General features: G+C 51.7%; 1 protein-coding gene across 1 annotated transcript; it reads left to right on the forward strand.

Moving 5' to 3' along the window:
- Positions 1-344: 344 nt before the first annotated feature.
- Positions 345-14,048, forward strand: DDOST (dolichyl-diphosphooligosaccharide--protein glycosyltransferase non-catalytic subunit). Its single transcript, XM_019982239.2, has 11 exons — positions 345-831; positions 1,039-1,149; positions 10,123-10,209; positions 11,043-11,146; positions 11,240-11,334; positions 11,597-11,690; positions 11,874-12,022; positions 12,533-12,680; positions 13,193-13,313; positions 13,435-13,541; positions 13,642-14,048. Exons 1-11 carry the CDS (start codon positions 360-362, stop codon positions 13,789-13,791), a joined length of 1,638 nt encoding a protein of 545 aa, XP_019837798.2. The 5' UTR covers positions 345-359; the 3' UTR covers positions 13,792-14,048.
- The last annotated feature ends 23 nt before the right edge of the window (positions 14,049-14,071 follow it).

Consider the following 14,071-nt stretch of genomic DNA (forward strand, 5'->3'; position numbering starts at 1 on the left):
AGAAGCGCCCAGGTTACAGGGCTGGTGCGAGCATGCGCCCAGCTACAGGTTCTGAATGTATGCCCAGTCCACACTGCCTCCGGCCTGCGGGTGGGCCGCGCCCGCGCCAAGGCCCTGCGCCCATGAGCAGCGGGAGAGATTCCGGCCCTCTTCCCGCAGCCCCCACGCCCGCGACCCGTCCCCGGCCTTTTTCCAACCATCTCCTCCCTGGAGAGAGTGGAAGTGGGGCCTGGTTCCAGTCGAACCTGTCCCGGGCCAGCGAACCTCCAGCCCGGACCCCGACCCGAACGCCGCGGCCGAGTCCAAGACCAATCGGATGAGGAGGCGGGAGCCGGCCGGGACTCCGGCGGGAGTCGGCAATGGGCGGAACCCAAGGGCTCTCGGCCCTACTGACTGGCCGCGGCCGCACAGCTGTCTCTCTAGGATTGAGCTTTTTCCTCTCGGGGGGGCGGGACTGCGCGCCGCTTTCACCAATAGTGTGCCGAGAACCCGCCTCTCACAGGGACATTTCCGGCCGGGTTCCTCGCGCCTCGCCGTCCAAGCAGAGGTTCCGGACGCCCGGCTCCGGCGTTTTCGAACCACTTCCGGGTGACACTCCAAGACAACGAGCCACGATTGGGCGACGGTGGAAGGGGCACTTCCGGTGCCCAGGCGTCTGGTTTCTTTGGAACAGGAAGATGGCGACCTGCGCGGCCCGTGTGTGGTCCGGCTGGTGGCTGCTGCTGCTGCCTTTGCTTGGCCTGGCCGGCGCCAGCGGTCCCCGCACCTTGGTACTGCTGGACAACCTCAACCTCCGGGAGACGCATTCGCTTTTCTTCCGGAGCCTGAAGGGTGAGATTGGGGCCCGATGGATTGGCAAGGTCCCTGAGCCCGGAGACACCGACCCCTCTCCCTCCCACCCGAGCTGGCCTTCCAGGTCTGACCTGCCGCCAGGGGGCTGGTGGGGGAACGGGGGTGGGGCAGGACGGTCATGGTCTCTGCAGTGGTGGTTCCTCTTTGCCTTCTATGTGCCTCAGCTCCCTCGTTCTCTTTTTCCAGATCGCGGCTTTGTACTCACATTCAAGACCGCAGATGACCCCAGCCTGTCCCTCATTAAGTACGGGGAGTTTCTTTATGACAATCTCATCATTTTCTCCCCTTCGGTAGAAGGTAAGGGCTGCGGGTCGCCCCAGAACTCTGATTTATCAGCTGTCTTTAGGATCGTGGGCATTCCTGGGATGGAATGGGTCGCCAGCCCTGGGCGCTGCTGCTCCCAGAGAAGAGAAATGCTAACGCTCAGTTGGTAAAGAATCTGCCTGAAATGCAGAAGACGGTTCGATTCCTCAGTCAGGAAGATCTGTTGGAGAAGGGATAGACTACCGACTCCGGTATTCTTGGGCTTCCCTTGTGGCTGAGCTGGTAAAGAATCCACCTGCAATGCGGGAGACCTAGGTTGGGAGATCCCCTGGAGAAGGGAAAGGCTACCCACTCCAGTATTCTGGGCTGGAGAATTCCAGACTCTATAGTCCATGGAGTTACAAAGAGTCGGACACGATTGAGTGACTTTCATTTCACTTCACTTCACTCTGGGCTTAGGAGAGGATATGTCCTTACCAGAAGACAGAGCTAAAGACTGTGGGATCAAGTGTTGTTGCAGACCTTAGAACTCCTGGCTCTGCTACTCTGAGAAGTGGGTTTTCTCCATTAAAGGGCCTGATAAGAAAGATGAACAGTTCCTTCACCGTTGCGCCCCCCGCCCCCTTAGGTTTGCCTGTCTGGAAAGAGAAAATGGCTGTACCATAAGTATGATTTTCTGTAAAGGGGCATTGGTGGTAGTTGATCCTGAGAATTCAGATGGAGTCCTAGTTAGACTGAGAATAACCTTTAGTGATTACCTAGTCCAAACCCCTATTTGAGGCTGGGTGCATATATCCAGGGCTTAGCAGAAGACTAGTTGTTGAACCAAACGAACATCTTCACTAGATTTTCCAATTGACATTCCTGTGACAGCTTACTATTTTAGCTTACTATTTTATTTCAGTCTGCCACTGTGCAACTCTGTTAAGAAAATCATGTATTAAGCTGAAATTTGTCTCCTACTTCCTGCTTTGTTTATTGGGGCAAGGAGGAAAAGGGTTTCTGATACTCCCCAGGGCCTAAGAGAATAGGTCTAATGCTTATTTTGCTTAGAGGCATAGCCTTTGCATGATCAGGTCCTGAGTTATTCGGTTGTTTCTTCTCCAGACTAAATATCCCCAGTTCTTTGGCTGTTTCCCTCTTTGTTGTGCTTTTTCAGTGAGCATCCTAGTCATTCTCTTCTTTAGTGGCTTCAGTTTATCTTTTTCTCAGAGGACACAAGTTGTCCCTGTCCGGGGTAAGTCAGGACTGCCATCTCTCTGTTCAGCTCATGAAGCTTAGGAAGGCTGCCTCTTCACTGGCATCGACTTTCTTTTCTGTGGTTCATGTGAGATTGGGATCTGCCAAACCCCTGATGTATTTTTCCCTAGGTTCCCATTACTTGATGAGGTGCTCCCAACGCCCCTGTAACATGTGCCTTTGGAATTGGCTTTTAGAGGCAAGTTCAGTTGTGCATTAAAATCTTCAAGTTGGCTAGGCAGGCGAATGATGCCTTTAGCAGGTTAAGTGGTGTTTGCTGGATTGCTGTGTTGGAACTCTGAAAGCAGTACTGAATAGTGACAGAGCCTGCCCTTGAGGAGTCTTTCAACCTGTGAGGAAATAAAAATAAGGACTTGAAATGAGTTCCCAAGCCACATGTCAGAACGCCCAAGATGGAGTGGAGGGACTGTCTGAGTTGTGCTTAGAACGGTCACTGAGGGGGAGGGAAGCGGCAGAGGTGGGCTGAGGAGGCTGAGGTTGGCTGCTGTGAGTGGGAGAAACGGCAGAGCCTAAGATACTGCTTCAGAAATCGGGGTCATTTCTGTACCCACTTCGCGATCTTTACCACTTTCCATATTTGTGATAGTAATGTTTTTCTTCAAATTGATCTGCTTTAAAAAAACCTCAGTTTAAAAGAAAACTAGTAATGAACCCCTTGTCACCACTGAAGATGGAAAGCCAGTACTCTACCATCGTTTGATTTCTGTGGAGGAAAATATAAACAGAATGAATGCAGTGCTGTCAAGTTCTAGCTGATTCTTGACCTGCTGAAGGCTTTGGACCTGAGGCATCCTCTTAAAAGAGGAGATGAGCTGGTTGAGAGAAGTGTTAAGGCCAGTATTGAACTGTGACCATTCTTGATGGAGAAAGTAGGGAAAACAAATGGAATAATGTCTCTGAGATTCAGTGTTATTTGAAGCCCTGCCTGGCATCTTTGTGGTCAACTTTTCTGCCTCTTGCAGGGTGGGGACCGATCTTGAGGGAAACCGTCTCAGACACCCCTAGGGAAAAGGCTAGCATGTTCTGGAGGTCGGGGGTGTTCAGGATAAGTCGTGTCCAGGATAAAGGCTCTGAGTGCCCTTCTGTGGTACTGTGACTACTAGGTCCTCTTAGGTGTGAGGACCCTGGCCTGGTTGCCTCCTCCACGTGTCAGTTGGTTCCTTGCTCTTCTGGGATCTGGAAGCTCTGAAGGCACGTGCAGTAATGGCTACAGGAGAAGGATCCTTAGCCTGTCCTCTGTACCCGGGAAACACTGGGTCCTTGTTTTATAGATGGGGAAACGGGCTTAGAAAGGTGAAGGGGTTGCCTGGATTTGTTGTTCTTCAATCACTCAGTCGTGTCTGACTCTCTGTGACCCCGTGGACTGCAGCATGCCAGGCCTCCCTGTCCATCACCAACTCCCGGAGTTTACTCAAACTCAAGTCCATTGAGTCAGTGATGCCATCTAACCATCATCCTCTGTCATCCCCTTCTCCTCTGCCTTCAGTCTTTCCCAGCATCAGGGCCTTTTCCAGTGAGTCGGCACTTCACATCAGGTGGCCAAAGTATTAGAGCTTCAGCTGCAGCCTCAGTCCTTCCAATGAATATTCAAGATTGATTTAAGATCAACTGGTTTGATCTCCTTGCAGTCCAGGAGAAAGCATCAATTCTTCAGTGCCCAGCCTTCTTTATGGTCCAGCTCTCACATCTGTACATGACTAATGGAAAAACCGTTACCCTTGACTAGATGGACCTTGTTGACGAAGTGACGTCTCTGCTTTTCAACATGCTGTCTAGGTTTGTCATACTTTTTCTTCTAAGGAGCAAGCGTCTTTTAATTGCAGGGCTGCAGTCAACATCTGCAGTGATTTGGGAGCCTAAAAAAATAAAGTCTGTCACCGTTTCCATTGTTTCCCCATCTATTTGCCATGAAGTGATGGGACCAGATGCCATGATCAGGAGTTTTTTGAATGTTGAGTTTTAAGCCAGCTTTTTCACTCTCCTCTTTCACTTTCATCAAGAGGCTCTTTAGTTCCTCTTCGCATTCTGCCATAACAGTGATGTCATCTGCATATCTGAGGTTATTGCTATTTCTCCCAGCAGTCTTGATTCCAGCTTGTGCTTCATCCAGCCTGACATTTCTCATGATGTACTTTGCATAGAAGTTAAATAAGCAGGGTGACAATATACAGCCTTGACTTAGTCCTTTCCTGATTTGGAACCAGTCTGTTGTTCCATGTCTGGATCTCACTTTTGCTTCTTGACCTGCATACAGATTTCTCAGGAGGTAGGTAAGGTGGTCTGGTATTCCCATCTCTGAGAATTTTCCGCAGTTTGTGGTAATCCACACAGTCTTCGGCTTTAGTGTAGTCAGTGAAACAGAGGTAGATGTTTTTCTGGAATTTGCTTTTTCTGTTATCCAACAGATGTTGGCAATTTGATCTCTGGTTCCTCTGCCTTTTCTTAATCCACCTTGAACATTTGGAACGTCTCAGTTCACGTATTGCTGAAGCCTGGCTGGGAGAATTTTGAGCATTACTTTACTAGCGTGTGAGATGAGTGCAATTGTGCAGTAGTTTGAGCATTCTTTGGCATTGCCTTTCTTTGGGATTGGAATGAAAACTGACCTTCTCCAGTCCTGTGGCCACTGCTGAGTTTTCCAAATTTGCTGGCATATTGAGTGCAGCACTTTCACAGCATCATCTTTTAGGATTTGAAATAACTTAGCTGGAATTCTATCACCTCCACTAGCTTTGTTGGTAGTAATGCTTTTTATTTTTTTTTTAATTTTATTTTATTTTTAAACTTTACAATATTGGTTTTGCCAGATATCGAAATGAATCCACCACAGGTATACATGTGTTCCCCATCCTGAACCCTCCACCCTCCTCCCTCCTCCCTCCCCATACCATCCCTCTGGGTCGTCCCAGTGCACCAGCCCCAAGCATCCAGTATCGTGCATCGAACCTGGACTGGCGACTCGTTTCATATATGATATTATACGTATTTCAATGCCATTCTCCCAAATCATCCCACCCTCTCCCTCTCCCACGTGTCCAAAAGACCGTTCTATACATCAGTGTCTCTTCTGCTGTCTCGTACACAGGGTTATTGTTACCATCTTTCTAAATTCCATATATATGCGTTAGTATACTGTATTGGTGTTTTTCTTTCTGGCTTACTTCACTCTGTATAATAGGCTCCAGTTTCATCCACCTCATTAGAACTGAGTCAAATGTATTCTTTTTAATGGCTCAGTAATACTCCATTGTGTATATGTACCACAGCTTTCTTATCCATTCATCTGCTAATGGACATCTAGGTTGCTTTCATGTCCTGGCTATTATAAACAGTGCTGCGATGAACATTGGGGTACACGTGTCTCTTTCCCTTCTGGTTTCCTCAGTGTGTATGCCCAGCAGTGGGATTGCTGGATCATAAGGCAGTTCTATTTCCAGTTTTTTAAGGAATCTCCACACTGTTCTCCATAGTGGCTGTACTAGTTGGCATTCCCTGTTGGTAGTAATGCTTTCTGAGACCCACTTGACTTTGGACTCCAGGATGTCTGGCTCTAGGTGAGTGATCACACCATCCTGGTTATCTGAGCCATGAAGATCTTTTTTGTATAGTTTTTCCGTGTGTTTTTGTGAACTCTTGTTACTACCTTCTGCTTCCGTTGGGTCCATAGCATTCCTGTCCTTTACTGAGCCCATCTTTGCATGAAGTGTTCCCTTGGTGTCTCTAATTTTCTTGACGAGCTCTCTAGTCTCCATTCTGTTGCTTCCTCTATCTCTTTGCATTGATCACTGAGGAAGGCTTTCTTCTCTCTCCTCGCTATTCTTTGGACTCTGCATTCAGATGGGCGTACCTTTCCTCTTCTGCTTGGACTTTTACTGTTCTTTCTCAGCTATTTGAAAGGCCTTCTTAGACAACCATTTTGCCTTTTTGCATTTCTTTTTCTTGGGGATGGTTTTGATCACCGCCTCCTGTACAGTGTCACGAACCTCCATCCATAGTTCTTCAGGCACTCTATTAGATCTAATCCCTTGAATCTGTTTGTCACTTCCACTGTATAAGTGTAAGGGATTTGATTTTGGTCATATCTGAATGGTGTAGTGGTTTTCCCTACTTTTCTTCAATTTAGGTCTGAATTTTGCAATAAGTAGTTCATGATCTCAGCTCCTGGTCTTGTTTTTGCTCACCGTATAGAGCTTTTCCAACTTCGACTGCAAAAAATATAAATTAGTCTGATTTCGGTATTGACCATCTGGTGATGTCCATGTGTAGAGTTGTCTCATGTTGTTGGAAGAGGATGTTTGCTATGAGTACTGCATTCTTTTGAGAAAACTCTGTTGGCCTTTTCCCTGCTTCATTTTGTACTCCAAGGCCAAACTTGCCTGTTACTCCTCCAAGTGTTTCTTGACTTCCTACTTTTGCATTTCAGTCCCCTATGATGAAAAGGATATCATTTTTTGGTTTTAGTTTTAGAAGGTCTTGTAGATCTTCATAGAACTGTTCAGTTTCTTTGACATTAGTGGTTGGAATATAGACTTGAATTACCATGATATTGAATGGTTTGCTTTGGAAACGAACAGAGATCATTCTGTCGTTTTTGAGTTTGTACCCTAGTACTGCATTTCAGACTCTTGTTGACTATGAGGGCTACTCCACTTCTTCTAAGGGATTCTTGCCCACAGTAGTAGATATAATGGGTATCTGAGTTAAATTTGCCCATTCCTGTCCATTTTAGTTCACTGACTCCTATAATGTCGATGTTCACTCTTGTCATCTCCTGTTTAACCACTTCCAATTTACCTTGATTCATGGACCTAACATTCTAGTTCCTATGCAGTATTGCTCTTTACAGCATCGCACTTTCCTTTCACCACCAGACATATCCACAACTGGATGTTTCCACTTTGGCTCAGCCTCTTTATTCCTTCTGGAGCTATTTTCCCATTCTTCTCCAGTGGCATATTGGGACCTCCTGACCTGGGTAGTTCATCTTTCAGTGTCATATCTTTCTGCCTTTTCATACTGTTCACTGGGTTTTCAAGGCATGATGCCTGGAGTTAAGCCCAGGTATCTCCGTTTCATTCATATGGAAGTGAGAGTTGGACCATAAAGAAAGTTGAGGTCTGAAGAATTAATGCTTTTGAACCGTGGTGTTGCAGAAGACTCTTGAGAGTCCCTTGGACTGCAAGGAGATCCAACCAGCCCATCCTAAAGGAAATCAGTCCTGAATATTCATTGGAAGGACTGATGATGAAGCTGAAACTCCAATACTTTGGCTACTTGATGCGAAGAGCTGATTCGTTGGAAAGACCCTGATGCTGGGAAATATTGAAGAAGGGGACGACGGAGGATGAGATGGTTAGGCAGCATCACCAGCTCAAGGGACATGGATTTGAGCAAACTCTGGGAGATAGTGGAGGACAGAGGAGCCTGGTGTGCTGCAGTCCATGGGGTTGCAAAGAGTTGGACACAACTTAGTGACTAAACAACAATAAATCATCAATTTCCTAGTCTGTCACTATGCTGGAGTTTCAGCAGCAAGCTTCCTGACACTTTGGGCTGGATGATTTTGTCTTGTGGGCACTGTCTTGGTCAGTGCAGTGTCCTGAGCCCCGACCCCCCAGGTGGCAGCAGCCTGCTTCCCCTGGTGACAAGAAGCATCTGCGGGTATTGCCTTGAGTGGCGGAATCACCTTGCTGGGAACCCCTGTGCTGGACCAAGCAGCTGTTTTACGTTGTAAGGATTTGCCTGGCCTCTCTGGAGGCGGCTGGGTGGATGGCTCGGTGTGGGGTAAGGGCTTGAGCGCCCCCCACCCCTGACTAAGATGTTCTGTCGATTGGTAAGGTACTGTGCTTTTCTTTCTCCTGAAAATCAGCGCTCAGAAAAGAGGGCCGTTCTCACGTTTGCGTCATTACAGACTTACGTGGTGAGCTCATTTCTAAGTGCCCAGTGGATGTGGTGGGCAGACTTGCGTGCCCAGCCGGCGTGAACGGCACCTCCAGCCTTCCAGTTGCTCGGGCAGAGATCTTGGCGCCGTCTTTCGTGCCTCCCTCATCAGGCTTGGCCCTCGACGTGGGGGCGCAGGGCTGCCCTGCTTCCTCCCCCTCCACTGCTGGGGTCCAGACACCACTCTTCACTGCCTGGGTGACTGCAGTGGTCCCCTGTCTCTGTGTCCATCCTCACCCCTGTTCCTGATTCCCCTCATAGCCACCAGAACCATCCTTTAAAGGTACAAGGAGATTATCTTGGTCTCCTGCTCAGAGCCCTCGGTGGCCCCCCCTGTGGCCACTGTCACAGAGCCCACAGAAGCGGCAGTGCCCGGCTCCCTCTGCTGCGCCTCACCCCTTTGTCACACTGAGCTCCTCCCTGGTGGCGAGTCGCCCACCTCGGGGCCTTGCACCTGCCGTTCTCGGTGCCCGGGTGCTCGCGCCCCCAGATGCCTCGCTCGCTCACTCACACACACGTGCCTGGCGTCTCCCTGGCCAGCACACATGTACGCCAGCCCCTAGTCCTGCCTTTTCTTCTCAGCACACAGGAAGCAATTTCATGTAACGAAAAGGTGAGTTACTGAGCACTCTAGCCGCTGCTTCGTGTTGAGCGTCAGGGGCGCCTGTGGGGAGGGCCCTTGAGGGCGTCCCTGGCGGCTCAGATGGCAGAGAATCCGCCTGCAATGCGGGAGACCTGGGTTCTGTTCCTGGGTGGGGAAGACCCTCTGGAGGAGGGCCTGGCAGCCCACTCCAGTATCCTTGCCTGGAGAATCCCCAGGACAGAGGAGCCTGGCGGGCTGCAGACCATGGGGTCGCAGAGCGTCTGACACGACTGAGCGACCCAGCACTCGAGCCTGCTGCGGCCCCCGCAGTGCCAGTTCTGGGTGCTTATGGCCGTCCCTTGACCCTCTGGCCAGAAAAGGCTGTGGTCTTACAGTTACAGGTGCTGAAAGTCCATGTGCCTTTTTGGAGCTCACTTTAAAACAGTGTATGAAGTGGTCCTGTTGTGACTGCTGGACCTGGGTTAATGGGGAAACTTCTCGTGTCGGGCAGAGCACTGCCCGGGTCACGTGACTGCACATCCTGAGGCTCAGGAGCGCCCCTTCTCAGGCGGGCGCACTGAGGTGAGGTCGATGGGCTCTGGAGAGTGGCCAGGGGCCCAGGAGTGGCTCGAGTGAAGACAAAGGTACTGATGGAAAGTGCGGGTGATATGCTGCAAGTTGTTTCACGAAATGGGAGTGAAAAAACGTGGCACTTCTAGACGAATAGTTCGTGTGTGACTTGAAATGTGTATGACTGACTTGACAGCTGTAATTGGTAGGTGTTTGAGTGTTTCATTTGTACTTCTAAAGGTTTATGAATTTGAGCCATTATTCTTGGCTCTTCACACTGAGGAACTGGGAACATTGTCCTGTCGGGACGTGTATGGTAGAGGTCCCTCTTGCTTTGGGCCCCCAGAGGGTGCTATTCTGTAATTGGTTGTGCCTGGTCTCTGGTGTGACTCAGCTGGTTAAGAACTCACGTGCCAATGTTTGATCCCTGGGTGGGGAAGATCCCCTGGAGGGAGGCATGGCAGCCCACTCCAGTATTCCTGCCTGGAGAATCCAATGAACAGGGGAGCCTGGCAGGCTACAGTCCGTGGGGTCACAAAGAGTTGGACACGACTGAAGCAACTTAGCACGGGCTGTGGGTCACCCTCCCCACCCAGATGTCAGAGGAGCAGCGAGAGGAACCTTCTGGGTCCTGAGTCTGGTGCTTCTTTCAGATTTTGGAGGAAATATCAACGTGGAGACCATCAGTGCCTTTATCGACGGTGGAGGCAGTGTCCTGGTGGCTGCCAGCTCAGACATCGGTGAGTCTGGCCCGGGAGGTTGTGGCATTTCCCAGTGTTTCTCCAGGGGGCTGAGAGCTTTACACATGGAAGCTGCCAAATGGGCATTTGTGGTGGGGAGGTGGGGGGAGCCCTGCCAGGGAGGGCGGGCACTGCAGCACCCTTCAGTCCCTCCTGCACCTCCCGTGACCAGAGCCAGGGAGGTGAGGAGCAGGTCCTGTTTAAGAGCTGGGACCCCTGTTTTTCTTTTCCTTCGTTTTGCTTTTTCCTTTTGTTCTTTTGTTTTTTTTGGCGGCTCTTAAAAAAAGAAGGCAAGAGGGAAGATGAACAGATTTTTGTTTCTTATTTTGGACATTTTCAAAGACACTTAGAAGCAGGGAGAGGGGAGTGGGATCCCGAACCCCTTGTACTTAACCACCAGCTGCACTAGTGAGCACCCCCTGGCCACTCGTTTCCCTTCTTCAGTGTGGGTAGGTTTTTAAAACTGTGTTGGGTGGGGTCTTGGTTGGGTGTTGATGAAGAGGAGAGAAACCTTGTAAGTCCAGACTCACCCAGATGAAGTTTGCCCGAAGTACTTGGCTTCAAAGCAAGTTTTTGTGCAGAACCAAGATCACTGTGTACTTGCGGAGGGAGGGGTCAGCTGGTGGTGGTTTATCAGTTTAGATTCTGACCCCGCAGGCAGAACACCATGCTGTTGCCCAGGGGTCGTGGGGGCTGCGCCCGGCTTGGTGAGGCCTCAGGGCCTGGGGGTGACTGGTAGTAGAGTGAGTCATGAGGATGCTGGCAGGAGGGACACTGCTCGGCCCAGGGCCCCAGCTTCAGGACTCAGTCAGGCGTCTCTCGGGTCTGTGCAGGCGACCCTCTCCGAGAGCTGGGCAGTGAGTGTGGGATTGAGTTCGACGAGGAGAAAACAGCTGTCATCGACCATCACAACTATGACGTCTCAGACCTTGGCCAGGTAACCAGCTCAGCCTCGAAACCAGGAGGGGCTTGGGAGGGGCCCCCTGGCTGGGGGACCTTCTCCTGATCCAATTTCCCTCTGCTTGGGCAGCACACGCTCATCGTGGCCGACACAGAGAACCTGCTGAAGGCCCCCACCATCGTTGGGAAATCATCTCTGAATCCCATCCTCTTTCGGGGCGTGGGGTGAGTGAGCAGGAGAGGCTGGCAGAATCCTGGGGGAAGAAGGGATCTCTTTTGTCGGGAGGCTTTCTTTCCCCTGGAGCACGTGGGTGAGATTAAATGTGACACTGAGTCAGATTCCATCGTCACAGCAAGAGGAGGGCTCAGGGTTTGGCTTTTAGGAAGTGTGATGAATTCCTGTGAAGGAGTGGCTCCTGGGGGACCCCAGTCCTTTGGGCTCAGTTCTTGGGGGTCAGAGTTGGGCAGTTCTCCTTTCCTTCTCCAGTATGGTGGCCGACCCTGACAATCCTTTGGTGCTGGACATCCTGACGGGCTCTTCCACCTCTTACTCCTTCTTCCCGGATAAACCCATCACCCAGGTGAGGGCCTTTGCAGCCTCGAGGCCTCCTGCTCCTGGGCCTGGGGCAGCACTTTTTATCCGAAAGTGAGCAGCAAGCAGGAGAGCCCCCTTGGTAGTGGGATGAGGAGTGGGTGGGCAGGGTGAGGGCGGCAGCAGGGGGTGGTCTCGGCCCTCCTGGCTGACGGCCTCGTGTTGCCACCAGTACCCGCACGCCGTGGGGAAGAACACCCTTCTCATCGCGGGGCTGCAGGCCCGGAACAACGCCCGGGTCATCTTCAGCGGCTCCCTTGACTTCTTCAGCGACGCCTTCTTCAACTCAGCGGTGCAGAAGGCTGCACCCGGCTCCCAGAGGTAAACGCGGGGGCCTGGGGCCACCAAGGGGTAGGTCTGTGTGGACCGGGAGGAGGGAGCCTTTTAGCTAAAAGTGCTGGAGGCTGAGTATCTTCAGGTGCTTTTTTGAAGACTTTGTCACTTTATCGCTTCTGTTGGCAATCTAGACTGTTCATAGTAGTAATGATTTATCTGGAGACGTTTTGGTGGTGGTGGTGGTGGTTTAGTCACTGAGTCGCGTCTGACTGTGCGACTCCGTGGACTGCAGCACACCAGGCCTCCCTATCCTTCACTATCTCCTGTCACTGATGTTTTGGTAGCTGTGCACCTGTCGTGTAGGTGACACCCAGAGCAGCGTGTCACGCTTGTCATCCTTTCCCGTGTTCCCCTTGAGCAGGATCCCAGACGTGTGTGGCCTTCAGGCAGGGCCTGGCTGGGTGTGGTCTGTCTGGTGCCTGGTGACTGGTTTACCAGGCACCGCTGGAGGGAAGTTGGTCCCTGGCTGCAGCCTCTCCGTTTCTCCTTCTGCAGGTATTCCCAGACTGGCAACTACGAGCTGGCTGTGGCCCTTTCCCGCTGGGTGTTCAAGGAGGAGGGGGTCCTCCGGGTGGGGCCCGTGTCCCATCATCGGGTGGGCGAGACAGCGCCACCCAACGCCTACACCGTCACTGACCTAGTGGTAAGAGCCTGGCGCTGGAGGGCCCGTGGGTTTGGGCCAAGTTGATTCCGCTCAAAAGCACTCAACACTTGCGTGCTGGGCCTGAAGCGCCTAAACGAGGTGAATAAGTTCATCTTCACCCTAAGAAGTCAGCTCAGGTGCAGAGAGCCTGGCATGTAACTCACCGTCACAGGTGGCCTTCTGTGGAGGAGATGTGCTTTTGCTGTGGGAACGCAGAGCGGGGAGAGGCTTTACTGGTTTACTCTGCTGGGAGTAGAATTCACATTGAGTGGGGTCTGGAGAATCAGTCAGGAAAGGCTCGCGTGGCGACTGGAAGCAGGGCCGCTCAGGCGTGCCAGTGCGCTCAGGGAGAGCACTGTTCGGGGCAGGTCAGAGGGCCGGGCCAGCTGGCTGCGTCTCCACTTTGGGGGTGGGGGGCTCCTGCCCGAATCACGGGGGGATTCAGTGCAGCTGAAGACGAGGCTGTCCTGCCAGTCACTGGCTACCGGGCTTACCCCAGCTGCTTGTCTCAGGAGTACAGCATCGTCATTGAACAGCTCTCAGATGGCAAGTGGGTCCCCTTTGATGGCGATGACATTCAGCTGGAGTTTGTCCGCATCGATCCTTTTGTGAGGACCTTCTTGAAGAGGAAAGGTAAGCGCAGCTCTTGTGAGAGACAGCTCTGGAAGCCCATCCCTGCCTCTGTCTGGCTCTCGAGCAGCTCACCGATGGCCCGGGAAGCCCCTCCTGGCTGTATGTCTTGGCTCTTCCCCAGGTGGCAAATACAGCGTCCAGTTCAAGTTGCCTGACGTGTACGGTGTGTTCCAGTTCAAAGTGGATTACAACCGGCTAGGCTACACGCACCTGTACTCCTCCACTCAGGTAAGCCCCCTCCTGCCGCCCTCCACTCCGGGCACTCTCCGCCCCCGCGCCCCGCGCCCCGCCCCCGCGCGGCCAGGGCCCGGCACTGCTGCCTTCGCAGGTGTCCGTGCGGCCGCTGCAGCACACGCAGTACGAGCGCTTCATCCCCTCGGCCTACCCCTACTACGCCAGCGCCTTCTCCATGATGCTCGGGCTCTTCATCTTCAGCGTCGTCTTCTTGCACATGAAGGAGAAGGAGAAGTCCGACTGAGAGGCTGGCGCCCTGCACTCCTGGCAACAGAGTCGGAGGGTTTTCATAGGATTGGTTTTCTTCTGCCTTTCTGGTGGTTTTTGGTTTTTTTTTTAAGCCACGGACAATGGTACAGCATTACCTCAGTGGGAGATGGAACATTGAGTACCAGCGGGTGGGGGTTAGGGAATAATTTGTTTTTCCACCTTTAGCGCTGTGTATTTTTTCATATGTGACGTCAACTCTCATTTCTAAAATAAAGAGAAACATGGCCCTCACATTTCATCTGACCCCTGTTGTA

This window comes from Bos indicus, chromosome 2, assembly GCF_029378745.1.
Source record: "Bos indicus isolate NIAB-ARS_2022 breed Sahiwal x Tharparkar chromosome 2, NIAB-ARS_B.indTharparkar_mat_pri_1.0, whole genome shotgun sequence".
Taxonomy (NCBI): Eukaryota; Metazoa; Chordata; class Mammalia; order Artiodactyla; family Bovidae; genus Bos; species Bos indicus.